At 32.7% G+C, this 25775-nt stretch overlaps 1 protein-coding gene across 3 annotated transcripts in view; it reads left to right on the plus strand.

Moving 5' to 3' along the window:
- CSMD3 (CUB and Sushi multiple domains 3) overlaps window positions 1–25775 on the plus strand; it is a 588763-nt gene that overhangs the window by 503156 nt on the left and 59832 nt on the right. For all 3 annotated transcript variants that reach the window (XM_063173375.1, XM_063173384.1, XM_063173392.1), the window contains 8 exons: window positions 2729–2809; window positions 3925–4038; window positions 8186–8374; window positions 8770–8916; window positions 11399–11587; window positions 15514–15699; window positions 17019–17213; window positions 18899–19072. In XM_063173375.1, coding sequence (XP_063029445.1) covers window positions 2729–2809; window positions 3925–4038; window positions 8186–8374; window positions 8770–8916; window positions 11399–11587; window positions 15514–15699; window positions 17019–17213; window positions 18899–19072 — 1275 coding nt within the window. The remainder of the gene's footprint in view (window positions 1–2728; window positions 2810–3924; window positions 4039–8185; window positions 8375–8769; window positions 8917–11398; window positions 11588–15513; window positions 15700–17018; window positions 17214–18898; window positions 19073–25775) is intronic.

Genomic DNA, 25775 nt, shown 5'->3' on the forward strand with positions numbered 1-25775 from the left:
AAAAAGACTGCAGTATGATGAGACACGAACAAAGAAGGCAGCATCAAGACCCTAAAGTTCAAGGTGCACATTCTTTTACTTTTTACAATGCTTCTAAAATTCCTTTGAAACCTAAATGTTTTTGGAGGACATCAAATTTCTTTTTGAAATTTTGAGATGTTGCTTTTGTAGAGATAGCAATGATAGTGAACTATACCTATGATATATTTTTACTACACTATATAGTTCAATGATAGTGAACCACCAAGTGGAGTTAACATTAATCTGCCCTTGAATTAAATACTGACTGAATGAAAATGTGTATTAATTAATTCACTGAATTCTACCTCTTTTTGTAGTCATCCAGACCCTCTGTGGCCAAGTGTCTTGTACATTGCTATAATTACAAGGAGCAGATTGAGAAGTTAGGGTGGGTTGAGGTGCTTTGTGAATGCCCATTGGATTGGACATCCTAGGAAATTTGAACACACTACATCCCGTTTTCTGGATGCTGATCAAATTTTGTGACTAGAAGATTTTCTTTTTGACTTATTAAAGACAGTGGTGAGTACAGATAGACAGAATTGACAGGCTTAAAGGAACTTTAAGCAAAGCACAACAAAACAGAAAAAATACATAAAGCCTACAATGAAAAAAAACCACCAGCAATTGATTATGGAGTAAAGACTCTAGCAGGGCTAGGCAGAGAGGGATCAGAATTTCCATTCCGAATCTTGGCATCCATATTGCATGTATCAAGTTGCAAAGGACAAAAGGACATTTTGTATTCATTAATGAGTCCATATGTATTGATATCTACTAAAATATCAATATATGACCAAACATATGCTAAAACACTCATGGAATCTTAGAATTATTCAGATTGGAAAAGACCTTTTAGATCATCAAGTCCAACTATAAACCCAACACTGCCAATTTTGCCACTAAACCATGCTGATAAAAGGCACATTACATGTCTTGTAAGTACCTCCAGAGATGGTGACTCCTCCTCTTCCCTGGGCAGCCTGTCCCAGTGCTTGGCAGCCCTTTTGGTTAGCTCATTTTTACTAATATCCAGTCTCATGTGGAGTAACTTAAGGCTATTTCTTCTGGTCTAGTAATTTGCTAGTATTAAATTGTCTCTAAAGATTTCCTTTTGCTTGTTTCTTCTGTTGTGAAAATTTTCATGCCACAGGTGTGGGCTCTAATGCGCAATAAAGATGCAAACCAAGCAGCACAAAGATTACTTATAAAGAAACTTAAAACCATTTTTGAACTAATGTTGTCAAGACAAATAAATATCTTTGTGTCTTGGAGTCTGTGATCCTCCATATCAGCTGAACAAAATTTATAGTAATGAGGGAAAGACAGTCAGGAAGTCAAATAAATGCAAGGAGTCAAATTTATTTAAAATAAATTATTTTGGGATTTAAAATAAATGATTTGGGATTATTATTAATTAATGATACTCCTGTTACTCTAAAATTAGAGACATTTGAGATAATTTGTAGGACTTCTTTATTGAATCAATTTTTAATTATGTTCATGATTTTTATTATTATTTTTCTTAAGATGCAAACAGCACAGCTGTTTCATGTTTAATTGGTGTGTTTTATTGGTTTGGCTTTCTGACTCACTGATTTAAGCAGATCTTCATTACCTGAGTGAGGAAAAGGTGTAATAGGAAGATATCAAATTACGGTGACTCATTAGTAACAAAAGGTCTTACTTATGGTATAAATTTCATGATTTTCAAAAGTTTGACCAATTAGAGTACTAAAGGATCTAATCACACAAAGCAACCAAGAATGGGTATGACTGAAGCTGAACTGTCATCTGCCATAAATAGATGGTATTTTGTGCTGAAGAGAAATGCTATAAAAAATGCTGTATGAAAATGCAATATTAATGAGAACCAAGCATCCTTCATCCTGAACATACACTTTAACACAGAAAAGACTCCACTGTATGTAAAAATATATCAAAGCGAGTTCTTTTACCAGATTTCTGTCCTAATTGTATTAAAGTCAGATTGTATTTTGTCTGTCTCCAAACATGGGCCCATTTTCATTGGATCTCTGGGGAAAAAATCAGTCTGCACTACTTCTGCATATACTTCCTACTTATTTTTTATTTATTTGATGTGATTATTTTGCTTGGCTGTTGCATCATGTGCTAAATCTGGGAACATTATTTCATGTGAAACTTCAAATGAGAATTTTGAAAGCAGGATTATTCTCTGACACTATCTGCAGGTTATGTATACTCTAAAACTGTTTATTTATTAGGAAATTTCACTTTCAAAATGCTTCTGCCCAGTAGTTATGCTGCCTCCGTGTAGAATCTTTGGGACTCCAAAACTTGTATTTATTGCAAGGTTTCAAAAATGGAAGAGTTCAAAATTAAAATTGTATCATGAAAAAAACCCCAAAAAACCAACAAGCAAAACAATGACTGAAAAGTGCAAAAATATTTGCTTTTTGACTACAATTGCTCAAATGAGAAAATTGGCAACCACTTCTAAACTTTTTATGTTATTTATGAAGAGGATTTCACCACTGAAACTAAATAACTGAGAATACAGACACAGCTTCCAATGTTTTCATTTCCTTTATTTTGATTCTTTTGAAAGTTTCAATATAAATTGAGTTTTTATGTTTATCCTGCTAATGTGGATATTAAATCTGTTATTGTATGGCTATGATAACTCTACTTGAGAATGTCAACTGTGCTTTGTTCCTGTTTGTAGCCTATCAGCTCCGTGTCTGCCAGCCTCCAGCAAATGTACCAAATGCTGAAATTCTAGCTGAGGATGACGAATTTGAAATAGGTAATATTAAAATAAAAGCACAACATTTGTTTATGAAATAAACTTGCTGTGCACAGTGTGCTTCTCAGAATGCAAATCATACTTGTAATATTTTAGATTTTATTTGAAAATACACTTTTTTAAGAAATCATTCCTCTTTCTTACGCATCCTGAATCCCATCCATGTTTCAGAGATAACATATAAGTAATACAATAACTCTTTGTAATTGATCTAATTTTAAAATACATTTTTCATAGTATTTAATATAAAACATATTTCACTGAAACAAACAAACAACCCATAAAAAAACATGTAGACAATCGTATATTCAATGCCAGAATTAAGGTTCTGTGATTCTAAAAGTAAAACCAAATTTGTAAAAGTTATGAGGATCAGAGAAGGGGATGATATTCTGACTTTCTGAGACATGTCAATAATATTACTTAGCCACTTACAGTTCAAAGAAATATGATTTACGATCTGATTTCAGATTTCTGGTGAGATAGTTTTGCTCCAAATGCACCAATACATGATTAGTTATATAGGTCACAAAGGGAAATTACCTTTTTAATTCCTTTTCTCTCTGTAATATGGGCCAAAGAGAACTTCTGGAATATGCAGGTTTTTACTTTTATTGGTGCATAAAACTACATGAATCTTTGGTTTCTTAATTAAAAAATGAAAATTCTTATTCTCAGAGTGCCAGACCTAGATAACATCAACAAAACCATTTGGTATTTAATTTTTTCCCTCAGGATTGTATGAAGTACTGACTTGATCTTAGACCTTTATTTAGGCCCATAATGTTTATCCTATAAATTATATTGCTTAAAGCTCTATGGACATTTGGTTCACATAGCATCAGTCAAAGCCAGACAACTTAGCAAACTATCTAATAAATAATGTGGTGGAAAGGAATGATAGATGCAGCACAGTGTGCAACACAAAGCTCATTTACCACATTTCTTAGACTAATCAAAGTTGTTTATGCCAGAGGTCATTTAGCCCATTGTATAATATGGTGGTAAGAAACTTCATTAATCAATAATGTTTTCAAAGCTAAAAAGTCCCAGTTAATTGCTGTTTAATGCTTATTTTGTTTGTGTGTTCTGCCCTGTGTTGTTTTTCTGAACAGGAGACATCATAAGGTACCAGTGTCAGCCAGGCTTTACGCTGGTTGGGAATGAGATTCTGACATGCCGACTCGGGGAAAGGCTCCAGATGGATGGAGCACCACCCACTTGTCAAGGTTTTTTCCTTTTTATTTTCCTGCTGCCATACCAGTTCAGTGGTGATTCCTTAAATAACTTCTGCATCTCTTTATGTAAGACAGCATACTGAAACTATTTCAGACTTTTGATGATTTATCCCACTATATCTCTCTTTGGTTTGTTTCATGTATTTCAGATATTAATGCAAAAACATTAGTAATCTTTTAATGAACTTCACAAGTTGAAAGGGCTGGTTCTCTACTTTGTGAAAATAATTTTACAATTCCTTTTTATTTTTTTTAGGAAGTCTGGTAAATAACGAGACTCATTTCTCTACAACATAATAATGTGAAAATTTATATGGGAATTCTAAAAGATGCTAAATTAACATAGCATGGATTTGGGTGAACAAGCTCACAAAATTATTTTTTCATGCAATTTTAACTACATGCATTTTTTATTCAATGTATTCCAAAAAACAGGTTTTCTGCATGTGTGTGTGTGTTTATTCACTTTTTCTCTTATTGAAAATTGTGAACACAGAGATAATGCCATCTCATTGTTAAGGTCAAAATTATTACAGTTCTACCAGGCACTAACATCACACTTTAAACTAGCATTTATTAAGGCAAAAATTGATGTCTTATGGTAGAATATAGATTTTCCATAATTAAAAAAAAAAAATCTTTCTTTCATCCCAAACTGATTAGGGAACAAATGAAGATTGGCCTTGCACATGCTTCATTAAAAAAATGGAATCTCCTTGCAGTTCCAGCAATGGGCACGAGTTTATGTTTTGCTACTAATTCTTCCATTTATATCTGGAAAGATAAATAAGGACCTAGAGTTATAAACATGTATGATAAAGCTTTTTCAAGAAAAAAATACCAAAGCGAAACACCACAGCCTCATAAAAGTATAAGTTATATAAACAAAAACCATTTTGAATTCGGCTAGTTTTGTGTTATACTTTTGTGATCCCTCTGTTCCTGAGCTTAGTATTCTAACATCTACATTAGGATTAAAATTCTTTTTCAAATCAGTCACAATAAGTGTGTTTTATTTATATTTGTATTATATGAAAAATACTGCCATCTGTTTTTTTCTACCAATCTGATGTTTTGGTGTCTCCTTCTACAGTAATTTAAATTCATTAACATATCCATAAAACACCCATGATGAAAGATTCATTGGGCAATAACAAATTAATTATGAATAAATCTAGTAAATTTACAAGTAAAACTTTGTTATTTTACTGTTTCTAAGCATTTTCTAAAACTATAAAATAGTGCACAATGTTAAGAAATTAAACATCAGTATATTAATTTTTAGGACGTTATTATTACTATATCATTCGCCTGAGCTTTCAGCTGAGAATTTAAAAAATCTTGCATAAATATACTCTTTTCCTCCATTCCTAGAAAGCTGGAAGTTACTCTTATAACTGAACAAGCTGGTTTCCCCTGATTTTATGAACAAAACTATGCAGAAGTCAGTCATTCACAGCACTGAGTGTAGTTCTTATAAATGCAAAGTGAAATTGAAATGTGAGCTTCATAAGAACTTTTACACTGATAATTTCTGAAAATCTAGACATTTAGTTAGATACTAATGTGTCTAGAAATAGCTTCCAACACTCCAATTTAAATTTAAATCCTAACTTGGCAGATGTATAGCATTTAATAGGTGAAAAACCATAGTAACGTCCAGGCATTGCTTTAAATGTTAAAATGATGCAATATTAGATAGGGCAAATAGGGACGTATGTGTTGATCCTGAAACATTCTCTCAGTGTGAGTTGCTGAAGGCATTTTTGTATTCAATGCAAGGCCCAAGACAAAAACTTAGGAATGATGACTTCATTTACTGTAGTTAATCTTTTATCTGTCAGATATGAATGCTAAACATTGGTTCCAACGCTAAACTTTAAATCTATACTCTTATAATTGCTGTTTACAGCAAAATGAAATTAACATGGTCTTCAGAATTAGATTTGGAAAATTAAAAAGAAAATTGCAAAAGAATTTGTCAAATTGTGCTAAAAATGACCATTCCTACTGGCAACCTAGAAAAGAAAGCAGCATATTTTCTTTTATCTTTGTTTATCTGATGTCTAAGTTTGAAGATCACAGATATAAGTTACATTTCTGTAGTAAAAGATGAATAGAGAGCTTTGTGGAACCTAAAGGCAGCAAAAATATGCGCCAAAAAATTTCTGTGTTTCATGATTTTACTGTATTGCATTGGTCTATGGATAAGCTACCACACTTCACTGTGCAGAGTATAACATGCTACGTAAGAGTCACTTTCAAGGAAAAGTCTCAGTTCTTCTGATGGTTCATATTAGTATGAGTGTACTAATTCTTTTAGCTGGGTAGACCATATGGGTTTTTTTAACTTAATACTGTTAATTCCTGATGCTTTAACCTTGTGCATATCTTATATGCTTTAGCCAGTATAGTATGTAGTCAGGCATTTGATTGAACTTTTCTTTAAATTTTGACTTAAAATAAATCAACACCTACATTCAAAATTAATTCATAAGTAAATCTGAAGAATGCTGCTGAGCAAAAGTAACATAAGACTAACATTAGTCTTGAATCTTATATATTGCAGTAAAGATATAATAGACAAATGACAAATTCCTAAAAAAATATTCATGCAAACTATATTTAATATTTATGTGGTAATTTTAATTATTGCATGTTAGTTTACATCACATTTAGTACTATTTAAAAGTATGTCAATTTTTTTTCTCCACTTTTTCTCTTGTGTGTGTCAGTTGGATGAGCATTTCTCAAAGTTCTTGCAGATTTCCTTTAGGTGTGAAAATAGTCACTGAATTCCACAAGTTTAGCCAAATTTATCAACTTATTCAGTTAAAATATGGTATTGTGCAAACAAAGCATGTAATTTTGCCTTCAATTTTCTCTTACATTAGCTTCTACTTTCAGGATAAAATGAAAATTTCAGACTAAGAAGATTCAAAGTGTATTTTGCATCATAATAAGGGGACCCTGAGAAAATTCTTTAGTGATATCTCTTAACTATATCTCAGATAACATTTTCGCTGATTCATGAAACTTACCTACTCGATTCCCAAAGGGAAACTCTTTAACAGAAACAAGTCTTTAAATTCCTCATAAAATTCCTGAGGGATGTTTAGCCAAAAATCTTGAAATTAAGGACAGTTTGTAAGACAAAACCAGCTGCAAATAAATGACTGTAGCCAGATTCCTGTTATGCTCTCCCTGCCACACATTTTTATATAAATATATGTCTATATGTATGTATAAAGTTGAGAGGATTACTTTGTTCATTTTCTTGAGATATGTGACACACGTGGCACAACACTGTAGTTTGACAGCCAGATTCCAGCCATGAGAGTTTTGTTAAATGGGTTGGAGGCGCTGTATTCAATTTCTTCTTGAGTAATTGAAACAAACAGGTCATGAGAAACAACTCTTGAAGTTTAGCAACTAGATGATAATTTGCAACCAAGATACAAATACTTTTAAAATATATGGGCAGATACAGTTATTCAAGTTCAGTTTGGATTCATTTGAAGAGGGTTGGACTAGATGATCATCAAAGGGTACTTCCAACCCAAATATTCTATGATTCTTGCAAAGTTTTTCTTAAGAAGATACTCCTTTTCTCTCCCTTTCTCTGCTTTCCTCTATTCTTTATCTCTCTTTATAATTCAATAATTTTTTCATCATAAAACCTGATTTTCATAATTAATGAGACAATTTTATTTCCAATGGTCTTGAGAAAACTAAGATCCTATTATTTTTCTTGTGTAACTCAGGACTAACTCATCTTCATGTAGGAGTTAGTTGTCAGTATAAAAAGAGTTCAGAGCTTCTGTTTATCAGTGTTAGGTTCTGAATATAATGAAGGCATTTGTTCATATAGCATGAGGCAAATATATTTTTTGAAAAAACTTCTAATAACATGGCAATATCAGCTATTTCTATTTAATGAGATGTGTATTCTTGTAGACCTAGTGAATCTAGATAAATTCAAAATTAAATAATTTTATCATATTTTAAATCACCATGTTTCTCAATTTAAGGAAATAGAATGAGTAATGCAGTTCTTTAAAACTCGGGAAAATCTCATCAATCACATGAAATAGAAATAATGGGCTTTAGACTTTTTGCCAATTTTTCTGTTCCACAGTGCTCTGTCCAGCAAATGAAATGCGTCTGGATTCAACAGGCGTAATACTGAGCCCTGGATATCCTGACAGCTACCCAAACCTCCAGATGTGTGCATGGACCATTACTGTGGAAAAGGGTTACAATATCAGCATGTTCTTTGAATTCTTCCAGACAGAAAAGGAATTTGATATACTTGAGGTTTTTGATGGTAACTATAGAATACATAACTTTGGATGATACTTTGTCTATATAATTTGGTTTTTTAATATTGCTTCTGTCTAATTACTATCATTTATGCATACCGTATTTTTTCAGTATAAAAAAATCTTAGGCAATTATTTTGATTTTTTATGATAAAAAGAACTGTTGGATTACTTTATTTTAAAATTGTACAGCATGCTACACTTACAAATAATTTTTCTTTTGAGCAAATATATAACTTCCAGTTATAACATATTTCAATATTTTAGTTCAAATTAATTTGCCATTTGCTTGAAGGAAGTTTTGCATGTATGTTAATTGTGTGCATATGTTTTATTGTATGTTATTTTAAACTTTGTAACTCCTTTTGTCCTTCTTCTTTTTTCCTTCCTTTGTACCAAGGACCAAATAGTCATAGCCCATTGCTCATATCTCTCAGTGGGGACTATTCATCTTCTCTAAATATAACCAGCAATAGCCATGAAGTATTTCTCCGGTGGTCAGCAGATCATGGCACCAATAAAAAAGGTTTCAGGATAAGATATATAGGTATGCAAATATGACTTTTTATAATGTGCATAAAATTTCAATGTGGAACATTTGTTTATGTGAAAAGGGTAAAATAAGCTATGTTTGGTATCCTTAATTAACCAAACTGAAAGGAAATCCAATCTGTTCTATATATATGAATCTAATGACCCTCATCTTGTGAGTAAAAAAACCCCCACACATGTGCTCTGTAGAGAATTAATAAAAGACAGGGGTTCAAAATCGCATAAGGCAATACTAAAGATAAAAGAAGCAACTTCCCCTTTTCCCTCCCATTTATTTGCACTTGTGTACCTCTTCATACTAGGGTGTTTTTCTTACAAGATCTTTATGCAATTTGTCATTAAGAATTTTGGTGGGATAGGGGAAAGCATTGCAATAAGGCAGGAGTGAACAGCTATAAAGTGGAAAAATGTAATACCCTGAAGGGTTGAACTTTTTAATTTAAGGTTCAACAGAAACAGCAATCAACATTAAAAGAGATAAATTAGTATCTAAAAAAGCCAGTATTTTATGTGTTATTAATTCAAATTTACATATTTATGAATAGTGTATGGAAATGGTACCTGACAAAGTTAGATTTCAGTAAAATTGCTTTTACAGAATTATTATATAATATTTATTTTTCTGGAAAATCTTTTAATTAGTCAAGCTAAGATAGATTTGTTGCAATTTACAGTAATTGCACAAAATAGATATTTGAATTCTTTTATGATGACCAAAGATATGAAATACACACAAGGAAGACTACTGGGGATAGTATCTGTAGATACTAGAGAAGTTATTGGCATAAAAGCGGTTTCATTTCACAAGGTGGATAAACAAATAAAGAATAAGTATATAATTCTTTCTGCTGATTTTTTTTTTTTTGTTTTCCTCAATGTTTTGGCTACTTCAAAATTGGAGAAAAATAATTATGATCATATATACTGCAAATACATCAGTTCCATCTTTCCCTTTAGGAGAGGATCGTTTTCTCAGATTTAAAATATTTGTCATTCATTAGGTAAAATTTACTGTTTACTAGGCATAAAATAATATATGCTAATTATTTTCATTTCCTGTTGTCCATTTTGGATCTGTTAAAAGAGAAAGAAGAGAAAATTCTTCAAAGTCTTTCAGGCAGTGAGAGAACGGTTGAGAGGCAGACAGGAAGTATTTTCTAGTGGTCTGTTTCACACAGAAAATACTGGTATGTCTCTGTATCTTTGGTTATTTCAAAAAGTGCAAGTCAGGAGACATTTACTGTAAGGAAGAAAATGCTTTCATAGTATTTGGTCTGAAACATATAGTAGTAGTTCTGATTCTGCTCTTTTCTTTAGTGTGTTTAATAAATATCTTTTGTAAACAAACAGCCATATGACTCCATTCTGGCCAGAGGAAGCTTTCACATGAGAAAAACATTGACCTGAAGGAAGTCGTGAGACATGGAAAAATTTAAAGAGCGAGTAAAGCAGCAGATCTCCCATTTGCCTGAGAAAATAAATATCAAGTTATCAGCATTCCTTCAAAGCATAAACAAAGCACTTGGAAACAAACTTCCAGCACAGTTTTCTTTCAGACTTTATGACTTGTAGCTATTAATCAAATTAATCAGAGACCAAGTTAAACTTTTGCATACACAAAATTCATCTTAAAGTGGTTACCAGGTTATAAGAGACTTCTAGTCCACTCCTACGACAAGATAGCCAAACCTTAATTGCTTGGTACTCAATAAACAAATGAGATAAAGGAAACATAGTAAGTAACCAGTGTTTAATGTCAGAGTTGTTATGTTAACATAAATAATTTCAGATTATAACAACTGTAACTCTTAGAGATATTTTTTCTCTCATATTGAGTTATGATTTTTTTTTCATAGTCTCTAGATAAGACTCCTGTAAAACTTAATGTGTTCTAAATAAATCAACAGCTAAAAGCAGTATTTTTGCCATGGATTTATCACAGTAGTCATAAATATCATTAAAATCTATTTTTAATGTTTTACTTCAGTTCAGTGTATTACAGAACTTGAATGAAAGAACTTATTTAGGGCCAGAAAAAAGGACTATTTAAAAAGAGTTGTGTTCAGGATGTACTAGTTATTTCCCTCTTTCTCAAAAACTTGTATACTACTGAAATGTACACAATTGCAGTAAATTTCATCATAAACTAAAGTTCAGTAGTTTATTTGATTTAACTAGAAGATGGTAAAAAAAGCCCAAACCTCAAAGCTATACCAATTATAAAAGTGAGCTATCACTTCATTTTTTTGGAGTCTACTGAAACCTGAATCTTGTAAATATCTTTTAAAGCTCTATTTTTATTACCTTTTCATTTTGTGAAATTGGTCAATGCATGCATTATCATACATAACATACAACTTTTAGCAACGGTTTCTCAGTGTCCGATCAGATGTCCACTGAGTTCAACCAGAATCTCTCAAGAATTGCTACACGAATTCTGAGCACACATTTTATTCCTTTGATATTCATGTTTCCAGCTCTGTACTGCAGCACCCCAGAGTCGCCCCCGCACGGTTTCATTGTCAGTCAGACGGGCGGACAGCTCAACAGCGTGGTCCGCTGGGCGTGCGACCGCGGCTTTCGGCTCATCGGGAAAAGCACTGCCGTGTGCAGGAAGTCTCCATATGGGTATTACTCCTGGGATGTTCCCGTCCCAGCTTGTCAAGGTAAATTCTTTTGTTAAAAAAAAACATACACTCTAAGAAACTTTCTTTTTCTTTTCTGACATAAAATGAATAGAAGGGAAATGCTTCAGGGTCATACTTCTGTGCCAAAATTTTTCAAACTCGCAAAGAAAAATGCACTTTTAAGAAAATGCACTTTCAAGTGGAGCTAATAAGAGTGGCATGCAAAAAACACTGCTTTAATATTCAGTGAAGAATATTTAAGAACTTCATCTTGATCCAATAACAATTTCTGAAATTTCACATAAGTCTTCAAAATGCTGGTCTTCTTTGAGAACTAATATGACTAAGGTTTTCCAAGGACTGTGTATATTTTTAATGTACATCTTTGGAACTGGAACTATGTTCCAAAGTTTGTGAAAAGGGAATAGATTTTAATGTTTCAGTTTGATTAACTGAATTAATGTTGCCTAAGCTGACATATAGTGACCAAACATTTCTGTGATAGTTCTATTTTTAGGGAATTTTGGATATTTCCTATTTGTAATTTTTTCCCCTCTAAGTATCTGATGTGGCAATAAATTTTCCTGATTTTTTTTTTACATTTTACCCCAACTAAACGGTAATTTTCATAAAATCATACAAGGGTTTACTGGGAAGGGACCTTAGAGCTGTAGTTCCAGGCCCTCTGGGATGGGCAGGAACATTGTTTGCTCGACTAGGTTGCTTAAAGCCAGTCCGACCTAGCCTTGAGCACTTCCAGGGATACAGCATCCACAACTTCTCTGGACAACTTTTCTATGCAAGTTTCCACAAATGCAAAATTCAGCTCATAACTGCCACAAATTAAAATGTCATTGGGTGATTTTTGGGAGATCTGTGATTTATATAAAAGTCTGTTGTCTTGCCTTGGTGGTTTGCATCTTGTTTCTTAAAAATTTACAGTTAAGAGACCGATATATTTTTCGTGTGCCACAAGATTGACTATTAACATGGATAATATGACTCAAAATTTATCAAGTCACAAATGGAGATTTTTGAATACTGAAGGAGTAATTAATCTCAATGGTAGATATAGAGCACCTCAGGTTGCAGCTAGGATGTATCTGATATATATTTTACTGACTGGTAAAAGACACAGGATGTGAATTATGTCCATTACGTGAATAAGCAATATTGTAGAATTTGTTGGTGCTTAGGATTGTAATCAATGCTGTTTACATGTTACAATTATTTTGCAAGTGGATATTAATTTTATGCACTGCTGAATGCTAGCCCCGATGTGACACAATGAACATTGTTTGGACAACTCTTGTAGTTGTCTCAAAGCTTTTATTATCATTAGCATGCTTCTGAAGGAAGAGGTTAAACAAGGCCAGGTATGCAGTAAAGAGTGTTACTTGGTTACACAAGCATATAGCTGTCATCTTGGAATGGATAGATTTACCTAATCTGCAATCCAAGCTATTGAGGAATTTAAGAAATAATAAACATAGTCATGTTTTCATTTTAGTGCCATAGAAGTTGTTTCTTTCTTTGGTGATGGCAAGTGAAATAGTAGTTTTTTCAGATGTTCAGTAAAAAATGGAAGGGGAAGATTCTTGTTTAATTAACTTGTCACTCTTTATCTCTCTGGGGTCATGTCCTCATACCCTCTAAAGCTTTGAATTCAATAATAGTTTCTTGGGGGTCTTCAATTTCTTAATCACAGTTCTCTTATTTTTTTTCTAAATGTGAGTTTGTCTCTCCTTGCCAATAGATGCTGTGAGAGTATTTGGTATATGTTCTTATGGTTGCCAAGACAGGGTAATAGCAAATTAGAAATATTTTACTGCGATCTTTTTAGCAGAATGTGTCCGTACTGTGGTTTTTGATTTTTCTTTTTCTTAAATTTCCATGTAATATGCAAGTGTTTTTTTTTTATGGCAATGCAAGAATATTTTAACATTGATTCTTATGCCTCTGTTCTGCAAGTTGTTATAGGATTGGTGCTTTACCTGTGTCTTAGCTGTGATTATTAGCTCTGGTACTGTGCCACACAGTTGTTATATTGCTTATGAAGCAAATCAGTTTTATGTCAGATCAGCTCCCAGAAGGGGCAAAAATAGATTGCACTCTTTTTTTTTCCCAAGTATTTATACATAGTCTGAGAGGATTAACCTTCCTGTGTGGGCATGATAGGTGCTTTCTTAAGGCTCAAGATTTGACTTCAAAGTAAGGTACTTCAGACTTAAATGTCTAAGCCCTTTTTTTCCACTTTTTTTTTTTTTTTTTTTTTTTTTTTTAATCTGACCTACATTAGATATATGGTTTCAGAATCTGGAAAGGGGTTAGTTTTTATTTTTGGTCCTGAAACAGAGAATTATTTAGAACCAGATCTTCTCTTGGTACATTATTTTTGTTAAAGAAAAGAAATAAAATAGTAGCTTATACTTTTATTTGCAGTTTTCAACTTTCTCCTCTAAGAGATAGAGGAGCCAGCAAGGAGAGGTGCTATGCTGGATCTTTTTCTCAGCAACAAGCAGGGGCTGATGAGGAATATAAAGCTGAAGGGTGCAATGACTGTGAAATTCTAGGGTACAAAATCTATAGAGCAGAGAGCAGGGTGAATGCTAGCTAGCATTGACTTCAGAAGAGCAGAATTTGACCACTTCAGAGATTTGCTTGGTAGAATACCATAGAATAAAGCCTTAGATTTAAGGCTTTATAGACAAAGATAACTGGTTAATAGTCAAAGGATCACTTCTTCCAAGCTCAGAATAGTTTGCATCCTTAGAAATGCTGTCAAAGAGAAAGTCAGGTAGAAAATTCAGGACACCTGCCTGGATGAGCAAGGAGCTCCTGGACCAAACCAAATACAAAGGCAAAGCCTAGAGAGGGTGGAAATGAGGACAGGCATCCTGGGAGAAATGCAGGCAAGTTGTCCAAGCAGCTGTGGATCGGGTTAGAGCCTTGATAAAATAAATCTGTCCATGGTTGTCAAGGGCAACCAAAACAGCTTCTAAAGATATATTGGTGATAAAATGAAGACCAGGCAAATTGCAATCCCTGTCCAGAAGGATACAGGACACTCAATTACCTGGGACAAGGAGACAGCTGAGCTACTCTGCAGTGGTTTTGAAAGTCTTCACTGACAAGTGCTTCAGTCTGGTTTCATAAGTCACAGATTACAAAGATGAGGGCTAAAAGAAGCCTACAGGAACCTGGAGAGGGGCTTTTTTCAAGGGTATGCAGTGACAGAATAGGGAGAATGGCTTTAAAATAAGAGGGGATCAATTCAAATCACACATTCAGGAGGGAATTCCTTACTGGTTGCCCAGAGGAGCTGTAGATGTCCCATGCTGGGAAGGCTGGACTGGACTTTAAGCCATATCTGATGTAGTAAATGATGTTTCTGCCCATTGCAGAGGGATTAGAGCTAGATCTTAGAGTTTCACCCTAGGCCTTTCACCCTAGGCCATTTTATGATTCTATGATTCAATATTTTCAAAAGGGTATATTCTTTCTGCTTTCCAGGTGGAAAAAATAGAATGTTGAAAGGTAATTTTAGTGATTTGCCTGAGGTCACAAAGTACAGCCGATGAAAGAAATCTGAACATAAATCATATGACACAGAAACACAGAAAGTGTCTTTCTCAGACTGGTGCCTTGCTGATTCAACCATGCTGGTCATATATTTTTCCAGATATTTTCTATTCCCTTTTCTATATTATCACCTGCATTTTGAATTCTTAGCTGCAGACTTTGAGCCATTATTCTTATTTTTTACTTTCTCCATCAAAAGCTTCATTGTATTCAATTCCCTAAAATTTTAAGAAAATTTATTTTCATGCTTAAAACTCACATTAATGAGGTAAAAATTAATTTTCATGAATTTAAGACTAGTGATTTTACAATGTATAAGCTCTCTGAGGTCAGTGGAAACTTATATTGAAGACATAAAAAACTTTGTCTTTGTCTCTACTCAGCAATATCTTGTGGAATTCCTAAAGCTCCACTAAATGGTGGGATATTAACTACAGATTACTTGGTTGGCACCCGTGTTACTTATTTTTGCAATGATGGATACAGGCTATCAGCCAAAGAGCTTACCACTGCAGTCTGCCAGCCCGATGGCACCTGGAGCAATCACAATAAAACACCTCGCTGTGTAGGTGAGTAACACGTAAGAAGTCTCTGGTGAGTAAAAAAACCTGTCTGTACATTATTTTTTATATATCCATGACACAAATCTTCACATGACTTAAACACTCGTCGCCAGGTTACTTTAATCTATGAATTATGTGCAGGTATTCAATTATTATGAAATCCACATATGAAGTATTTGTAACTAAGACATGCTGAAATTTCACCGCATAAGCAGAATAAACATGCTAGAGCTTATAGATTACAATCAAGCTAATAATTAGTTTACAGTTAAATCAAAGTTAATGGTGGCAGAGATTTTCTACAAAAGTCACATCTTCAGTGATAGCTGCATAATACATGTACTGTTAGCAAACCCTTTTTACTATCCAGAATGGCAAAACCTGTTATAATTGTTTGAGACTGCTGCTTATTATTTATATTCATCCCATCATTATAGTCCTACACAATCTAAACTTGGGAGAACATCACTGCAGGGAAAATGCATTTAACTCCCAAAATCAAGTGGATATCAGCAATTACAAATGGGAAATGGTATATGAAAACCCAGGTGGTTGCAAGAGTGATACAGGGATTTCAGTGTCATGCACATTAGGATTTGGATTATCTCACCAAATGAATTTTGGAAATGAAAGCAAATTAAGACTGGAGTATTTTTCAAGGATTTCCCGTTTCTTCTTTTTTTCCTTCTGGTTCTTGAAAATTTCATTCTGTCAAGAATTTTTCTCTTTCTAAAGAACCACTGAAAACAGAGAAAAACAAAGTGAGGAAAATCATTATGCTTCTTACACTACTTTTTATTCTATTAGTGTCGTAGAATGTTATTGTTTCATTTCTGGAGGAAGAACACTTAGAATTAAGAAATGAGACAAAAATATATATCTGTCAAAAAAACAACCTGTATATGGTTATTATTTTTTCTGTCACCAATGTACAGCCTCTCAAAGAAGTCTTTCATATCTCATAGAGTTTACCTGGGTAGAAAAATAATTTCTTCATTTAAATGTACTTAAAATTTTAGTCAGGATTCTGGTGCCTGATGTAAAATGTCACGGAAGGTCCACCTATAGTGAATTCAACCATGCTGTGGCTCCTATCTACACCAACTGCATAACTCTGCATACACAATTCCTTCTCTTTCTGGATAACTATTAATTAAATGAGACAACTCATGCCCTCTAACCACAGCCAATTTCAAGTACAGCTTTAGTTTTCAAAGATTATGTCATTGTGTTTAAAATACATTTTTTTATTAATAATGGTACAGATTTCCCCAATCAGCATGTGCTAAGCCACCAATAACTGTGTCTTTTTGTTATGTTGGAAGTTGTTACATGTCCGAGCATCAATTCTTTTACCCTGGAACATGGAAGATGGAGAATAGTGAATGGTTCACACTATGAGTATAAAACAAAAGTAGTTTTCAGCTGTGATCCTGGGTATTATGGTTTGGGACCAGCATCTATCGAGTGTCTTGCTAATGGCACCTGGAGTTGGAGAAATGAGCGGCCTTACTGCCAAAGTGAGTACATCTTTTATCTGCATCTGCTGTACAGATTTCAGGAAAAAATATTTTATTGGGTGAACTAGAAATGAACTAATTTAGTATTCAAAACTGTAAATTAGAAAAAGTGTTTCTTGGCTGGAATTCCTGGGTATCCTAAAGGTTGTTATTTACAAATATAATACATTAGATTTAGTGACAAGAACATATCTGTAGGCGCACTTCTGGAGTTTAAAGATCACTTAATTTGTAATGGTACAAAGAAAATATTTTCCTATATGTTTATTTTAGATCAGGAATGCTGTAAAGTCTTAAAAAGTGCAAAACCTTTGTATACTGTCTGCACTCTTGATAAATAAAATAATCTCTCCTTTCTGGTAGTTACCATGTAGTGTGCATTTGCATATATCCACATCATCCCTACCATTAGCTGGTATGCTGGTAACCCGCAATAGATAATGTTAAAAAAATAAGTAGTTAATATTCAGATATTTAAACCAACTAAAGATGTAGCTGTCATTGTGTTTCCCTCCCCTACTGCTGTGAAAAGCACTTTTCTTTATAAATTTACATTTAGACATCTCTTTTTCAAAACTGTGGGGTTTTGGTTACATTTTGAAGCTGCAAAACTCTTTCTCTTTATGGAACATGGTGTGACATACCCTCTGACAGAGTGAGATACAACTGTGCTTTTGGTTCCTGCATCAAAATATGTGTATCTGCATGTTTATGTATAAATACAAAAATATCTAAAAAAGTCTGTAAATAAGCCAGACAACTGTGGCTCAAAATACATTTGTAGTTTATTGACAATATATATGAAAACAAAGAACTTTAAAAATGCATTTTCAAACACAGATTAATTATACTGGAAATTAACCTGGATTTTGAGTTCTTTATAACTGGAAATTGAATATAGAATTTAGAGAATTTTAAAAATTTAATTGCAATATTTCGTCTCTACAGTGTATTTGTCTGTATGTATATCTCTGTGTATATATACTGTACATACTAAATCTGTATTCGTATCTCTTTTTACTTTGAAAGGCAAACTACTTCCAGCTATGTTTTGAGAAGCTTTGTTTGAAATATTATTACTTACTTTCTTCTAGGCATAAAGTGTGCTACTTAATTTCAGCCTCCTATTTACTACTAATATATTAATTTTGTTAATTAATAAAAGAAAATTGACAGAGAAAAATATTATTTTTATTGAAAAGATGTTTCAATTGTAAATAAATAGCAATAAATTCCATCAATATCATACACTCTTTATAAAACTGTAATGTGTGAATGCTAGGGAAGGCATTTCATTATGATCTAGAAGACCAAAATGGCCTCTTCCCAAAGAAGCATAACTAAATCTGATAGCAATTGTTATGTTCCAGTATGCAAAATGTACTTGATAAAGCCAAGGTAATTAAACAACATTCAAGAGTGTTCTGACTAGCTTTTTTAACTTTACAGAAATTATTTCAATCGTTACTCCCCCTCTCTTAAGTATAATTTCTGGGGAAGGAATAGTTTTTGTTCGCAGGTTTTTAATCTATGATTTCTACAGATTTCTCCAAAATCCTTCAAGGTGTGAAATTTATTTATTTGATTGACTGGTTGATAAGTATTTTTTCTTAATAGGAATTATTGTTTTGGTGTTTGTGATTCTCAGCTGTACACTTATGTTTTGTTTTTGTTTTGCCATGAAGTTATTTCCTGCGGAGAACTCCCTACACCTCCAAATGGGAATAAGATTGGAACTCAAATCACATATGGATCTACAGCTATATTTACTTGTGACTCAGGATACATGCTAGTTGGCTCTGCAGTGAGGGAATGTCTGTCATCTGGACTCTGGAGAGGAATTGAGACCAGGTGTTTAGGTATGGATACTCCTGTCATGACTTGTCCATTTTCTTTCTCTCTAGGAGACAAAAGTAAGCAAAGTGATTTGCTTCTCCTTTTCTATATAGCAGACACATTGAAGAGAGCTCTGCATGTGTGTGGCTGGGCAGCATTGTTTTTCTCATCAAATTAGAACTATGTTTATATTTTCAAAAATTGCATTATCTCTACAACTTGCAAAATCTGTTAGTGTATTTTTGTATATGCCTTTAAAGTAGGACTATACATAAGCAGCAAGACAGATTGATTCCATGTGTATCAACTCTAATATATATCCTCACTAAAATATCTGCATAGTAGATCTGAACTAAATGGTTATGTCATAGAATTAAACTGTATTCTTGAAAAGATACAGAAAGAAGAAAAAAATTGTGGAAACTTTGACAGGATCAGTGCAGCCTTATTTCTGAGAGAAAGCCACTGTCCTGATGCTTTTTACAGAATTTGAGAGCCTTTACTTGTACAAGGTTAGGCATCTTCTCTTATTAAATAAACTCAGACCTTGTTGCCTGAATTATTTATGAATAAAATGAACACGTGAAGCAATTTCAGGGCTTCTTTCTGATTCATTGTCATGTGTACCTTGAGCTGGGTTATTATATTATGTAGAGACATAGGTTTTAACTCTATATTTAACCAAAATTTTAATTTCAGTTGAAATCAAAAGTATGTTAGCATTCTGAATTAGAATGAAATCTGCAAATCATATTGTATCTTGTTTGTAGAGGCACGAATATATATCAGAATATCCATAAACTGATACTCAGAAAACTGAACTAGTATATACATTAAATATTGGGGTTTGTTGCAATATATCTTTGTACAGATTTCCATTCACCTTTTTAAATGACTTTTAATCCCAAATAAACAGCATTATTTTCTAATGTTCACATAAGTGAATGACTCATGAATGAGCAGAAGTGTTCCTTATCAGGCTACAAGTCTGCAGCTGGAATGTTCCCTGACATGAAGCAGAGAGGGATAGAGGCTTTGTTAATATTTCACTTTAATAGTGGAAACTCTTGATATCTTCATCTTCTAAATTGTCAGCAATTACATGTTCTAAATCTAAATTTTTGAAGCACTATACTATGTGTTTAATCAAAATGTTCTGCTTTTTGTCTTGTTTGCCTATTTGTTTGTTTTTATTTTTACTGATTTTTCTGCAGAAGTTACAGCTGTTGAAGTTAGGAGAAATGTAAAAAATTTTCTTCAGAAAAAATAATATATAAAACCAGATAAATTAGATGCTATTTGTGAATAACACCTCGGAAAAATGCTTGCATTTAAGAATTTTGCCAAAATAACTTCATTATTAAAAATCAGCACAGAATGAATTGAATTTCTCCTACATTTGCCCATGGAAATAAAATCGTAATATAACTTAATAATAATAACAGATTACATAATCTTTACTTGTAACTTAAAAGAGAACCCCTACTTCTTGGAACTGATTCATTATTATTCAGTTCCTACACTATAATGTCCAGTAACAATAAAAATTTAAGAAAACAACTATAAAACTAGAGGACAAAAACAGTAATCTAAGCCAAGCCTATTGTATCAGAGTTATAGCACTACAGTAAATCGTATAATGCATGTCTTTAAAGGTTTATTATAGCAAATTGTTGAAGACAGCATGAAAACAATTTTATTTTATTCAGAAAATTAGAATATACATCCTATACAGCATGGAAAAATATATACCTTGCTAAAAAAAAAAAAAAAAAGAAACAAACAGAAAAGCTAGTGACAGAGCAAATTTATAAAAGGGAGAGTCATGGCTGCAACAACACTGCCTACTGTGTTACATCACTGTGCAGGAATGAGTGCCCTGCAGACTCAGAATAACTCAGTCCAATTCTTGTTTATTCCATAAGAAATTTGAGACTTGAGAGGGATGAGATCAGCTAATGACAAATCAGAAATAAGAAATATTTTAAAGAAGGTTGTTGTGAGAAAGTATAGGAAATGGAGGAAATTAAAGAACTATTAGAATGTGGGAGAAAGGAGATCAAATACAGCAGGGAGACTTACAAGGTGGGTATTTTAAGAAATTAATTTTGTGCAACTTATCAGTAATGTTCACTATCTACTTCTGATGTTTTTGTGCTCTCAGTTGTAAACATGCTTTACAACTGATCTTTTCCACTTTTACTTTCTGAAAAATGTAGTTCTTGGACTGAAGAGATTACTAATTTATTTCTGTTTTAAGTTTTTAGCATGCCCTTAGGAATACCCTTAAATGACATACATGAAATCCTACAGAATAAAGTAATACCCTTTTCAAGTATTTTGTTTTAAAATGCACTTATTTTTTTTCAAAAGTGCTACTGAAATAATTACATTTAATTGTTGTATTAGATAGCCTGATTTTAATTTCAGGTATGTGTAATTTTGAAAGTATATGACAGGTAGAACAAACAAGAATCTAAGTATCTGCAGTAGAACTTTAAAGTAGTTTGTGGTGAACCTAACCAGATATAGATGAGAATTAGAACTGAGGTAAGCTTTAAATCACCAGAAATATGGACTAAAATCCAAGTTATGTTATTCCATGACATTGGGAACAGTAGTGCATGGTTTTGATAACAGCCATAATAGTGTGAGAATATGATGATAAGTTTCACAGCTCTTTTTTGTCTTTCTTTTCTCATTCTGACTTCTACTAAAAGATGGGTAATTTATGGATAATGAATCTATGGAAAAGCCAGAGCACTTAACACAACTGCCTTCCTTTCTCAATCCCACTTTTTTTTCTTTAAATAATACCTAAATGACAAAGTAGTACTTCATGAGTAATCACCTTATTATAACAGTAGGAAATTGACTTCTTGGTCCTTATTCTCCGTAGCTGATGAGAAGAAACAATGTTCAAATTGGAAAAAACAAATGAAACAAAGCAGAATAGAGCTTCTCAAGCACTTCTGTTGTCAAAGTTAAAAAATTAAATGTCTCAGGACATTTTATTGTGAAAAAAATCACATTAGTCTGTTAGAATAAAAAACAAGCAAAGATTAAAATCATGACAGTTGTGTCTCCTAGGTTACAAACAGTCTCACCATTTATTATGCTTGATCTTTTTGTGTACTGGTAACACTGAAACTGTCTATGTAATAAATCCTGAGAAACATTCAAAAACATGGAATAGATTTTTACTGAATATCCTAGTTATAAAAAGAGACTGACAAATCTGTGATTTTGTTATACATTTTCCTCTTGAAAAAATACTTAAATATTCAACAAGAAATTGATTATTCTTTTGTCTGTTTGTGTGAAAACTTTGTATATTTACAGTATTTACTGATGATATATATATTCAATTTTATATTTTGCATTATTTCCTTTATTCATTGCATTAATTTTGTTTGCTTTAATTTAATGCCAGGAAAAACATTGATCATAAAAATATATATCATCATACTCTAGGGTTTTTTTTAATGTATTTATTTTAATATGTAATCAGATATTTAGTAAACTGGGCATTTCCTAGAGTGGACGTAAATTGGATCTACTGTAATAACTCTATAGTACTTTCAGATAAACTTTGGAGTTAAATAGAATATGAATGGTGAAAAACATTTCCTAAGATTTCTCTAACACAAATTTTTCCCCCTTTTTTCAGAACATTACTTTTACACATCATGACCAGGACTACTTTTTCATTTTTTTTTAATGTATTTTTTGCCTATTAAAATGTTTTATGTCTTATTTTGGTTAACATTTTAGACAGCTTAATCAAAAACACTTAACAAAGTAAAACTAACACAGAAAAGTATAGCATGCTTTGAAAAGTCTTTCTGTTAGATACAGTTCTTCTTACTGCCCTTCTAATGGAGCAATTTTCTTAGATTCTTACAAAGAATTCTGATTTCTTTCTAGGACCTTACTCATTGTAAATGTAATGTACAAAATTCTATACTTCTCTTTGGGGGTTATTTAACAGCTTCTCTCACTTGTGCTAGTTACATGACTGATAGTAATGTTAAATCTTGTTTAGACATCTCATCAATGAAAACTACATGTAAAGGCAGCAAAAATAGGATTTTCAACCAATACTTAAACTCAGAGGAAAGATATGCACATTTGTCTTTTTTGTTGATTGTTGACCTAACTCCAAGTTTTGACATTTCTTGAACTCGTGACTCTATCCTCTTCATCTCAGCTGTACAACACCTAACATTTATTTCTTAATACCTTCTTCTTTCTCAATACCTCATGGCATCTAAACATCCTGATAAAACAGATATGTTGATGTTCTCTCCCTTATTTACCAAAAGTCAGTGCCATTATTTCATATGGGATAGATTCAGCAACTTCTGGAACAATAGTTTTGTTCAGTTCTGCATATTAGTATTAAATCTCAAATAAAGATAAATTATGAAATATGATTGCATTTTTAAAGGTCTGTAAGACTCCACATTTTGCTGTTAATTGTGATATCATCAAATGATGTTAATTCAGTTCATTTGGAAAGCACATTTATAAAGTGCCCCTATGAATTAAATGCAAAAATGAAGAATGAAGTTTATTTGATTAATAAGGCATAAGGTAGTGTGGTTCCCAAACATGGCTAATATTAGAGGAGCTTTCAGTAAAGGCAGATGGGTAGAAGAAATACCTTTTTAGGTTAGTGTGTACATTAAATGTCAACATTTTCACTTCCCACACAATAATATTAAGATTACCATTCTTCTCTTCTCTTAAGAGAAAGGCCACACTTCACATACTGTGTATTTGTCTGAATTAAAAAATAATCCATCAGATTGAGCAGATCATGAAACAAATAGCTGATTTAGGATTATCTACATTTGCATTACATATGGTTCATATGTAATGGTTCAGAGAGTTTTCCTTGGACTATATCTGCTCTAGTCCTCTGGGCCAAATGCCATAATTTCTTATATGGTTTTAAGTTGTCAAAAAATTTGTCATTAATTTTGACTACTTTTTATCCAAAAGGAGATGAAACACGTTTTGTGCACCTAGTCGAGCTTCTCAGTGTGCTTCCTCTGAAAGGAAGCTAATTTGTTCATGGTAAAATCACTCAGCACATTTAAGAGAAGGAAGATCTGAACCAAAATTCTAATGTGAACACAACCTTTGATGTGTTAGCTGGGGAATATTTATCCCAGTTTTACTCAACTCTTTTTTCATACAAAAATACTGCTTTAAAATGCTAATGAGTCATTGTTGGCTGCCTGTTACTCGTCAAAGAAAAACCAGTTATCCATCAACTCTAAGAACAATGCTGTCCATGGAGTCAAAAAAATAGCAGACATACGATCTGGGGCAAAGCAACCATGGAGGGTAACAGCAAAGATTGTTCAGTGCATTCATTTATCAGTGGTATTTTATATATTTTCTCAATCAGCTTTCAGCTACTGAAAGGTTTCCATGTCTATGTAACCTCTGAAGTGTAACCTCTCTGCCAATACTTTCATACTTGAAACTTCTAGAAACTATATAAGCCACTACCTTCTTCATCTTTACTATTTTTTAAATCTCTTTTTTATACTCTTGGTATTTCAGTTAAGGGGGATTCTGCATCTCTAGTGTTACTGAATTAATATATCTGGAGTTAGCCATATGCTTCTCTTTGTTCTTCAGTACCACTGTATAATAATAACTAGACTTTCAGATTAGGTGTATGATGTTTCATCTTTAAAGAATTATTCAGCTGTTTCAAGGAATTCAGCAGAGAACTTCCCTCTGTGGGCCATGGATTAAAAAAAGATTTCAAATAACTTTACCATTCATCCTGAACAGTTTTAGTACAGCTTGAACAGCTGTAAAAATGAGACTCTTCTGAAAATAGCAAGAGAAATGCCCCAAGCCCTGTTTTGTCCAGAGCTGTGCCTTCTTATATCTTTTTATTAAATGCAAGCCCTGTAAAGAAGTAGAAAAAAAATAAAAAGCAAGGAAATAATTCCTCCCTTTTCAGCTGAGGTCATCTTGACAGGTTAATTAACTTTGTTGAATAATAAATAACATAAATATCTTTTCAATAATACATTGGTATGTAGATTTGTTTCACTACTATGCTCATTTTTGACACTACTGACAAATAAAGTAAGTACAGGCATGTTTTTTGCCTTTTAATGTAAAGATTCTGTATTCATTTATTCCTGTTCTCATAGAACAACCTGCAGAAAAGAAATCTCATTTACAGCTATGGTTTCAAAGGCTCTGGCACTAAATTATTATGCTCATTCTTCATTGCTAGAACAGGGTTTCATGTCAAATTAGGTAATTTATTTGGTGGTCACAGGTTATTAATATCCTTCATTCCCAATCTTTGACTAATTTTGTTTTTTAATAATATTTCATGCAATTATTCTTCTCAAGTTTTACTAGACTGGAAATTGAGAACATTGTATTTCTTATTTCTTCTCTCAAATCTGATACTCAGTAAAACCTTCACATTTAGTCTCTTTTACTACTTTTTTTGTAATTTTCACTTGTCTTTGCAAAAGTGGTATATTTTGATTCAGTATTATAAGTTACAGGTTATATTAAGACCCGTGGGTCTCATCTGGATTCATAGAAATGGTACAAAAATCTTTTACATCTATGTCTTAGAAAAAATGGAACTACAACTACTCTTATGGTACAGCAGGAAAATAGAGATATTGACAATGGACAAAGATGTCAAAAAACAGTCTAGACGAGCTTAGCCTA

This window comes from Melospiza melodia, chromosome 1 (genome assembly GCF_035770615.1).
Source record: "Melospiza melodia melodia isolate bMelMel2 chromosome 1, bMelMel2.pri, whole genome shotgun sequence".
Classification (NCBI taxonomy): domain Eukaryota; kingdom Metazoa; phylum Chordata; class Aves; order Passeriformes; family Passerellidae; genus Melospiza; species Melospiza melodia.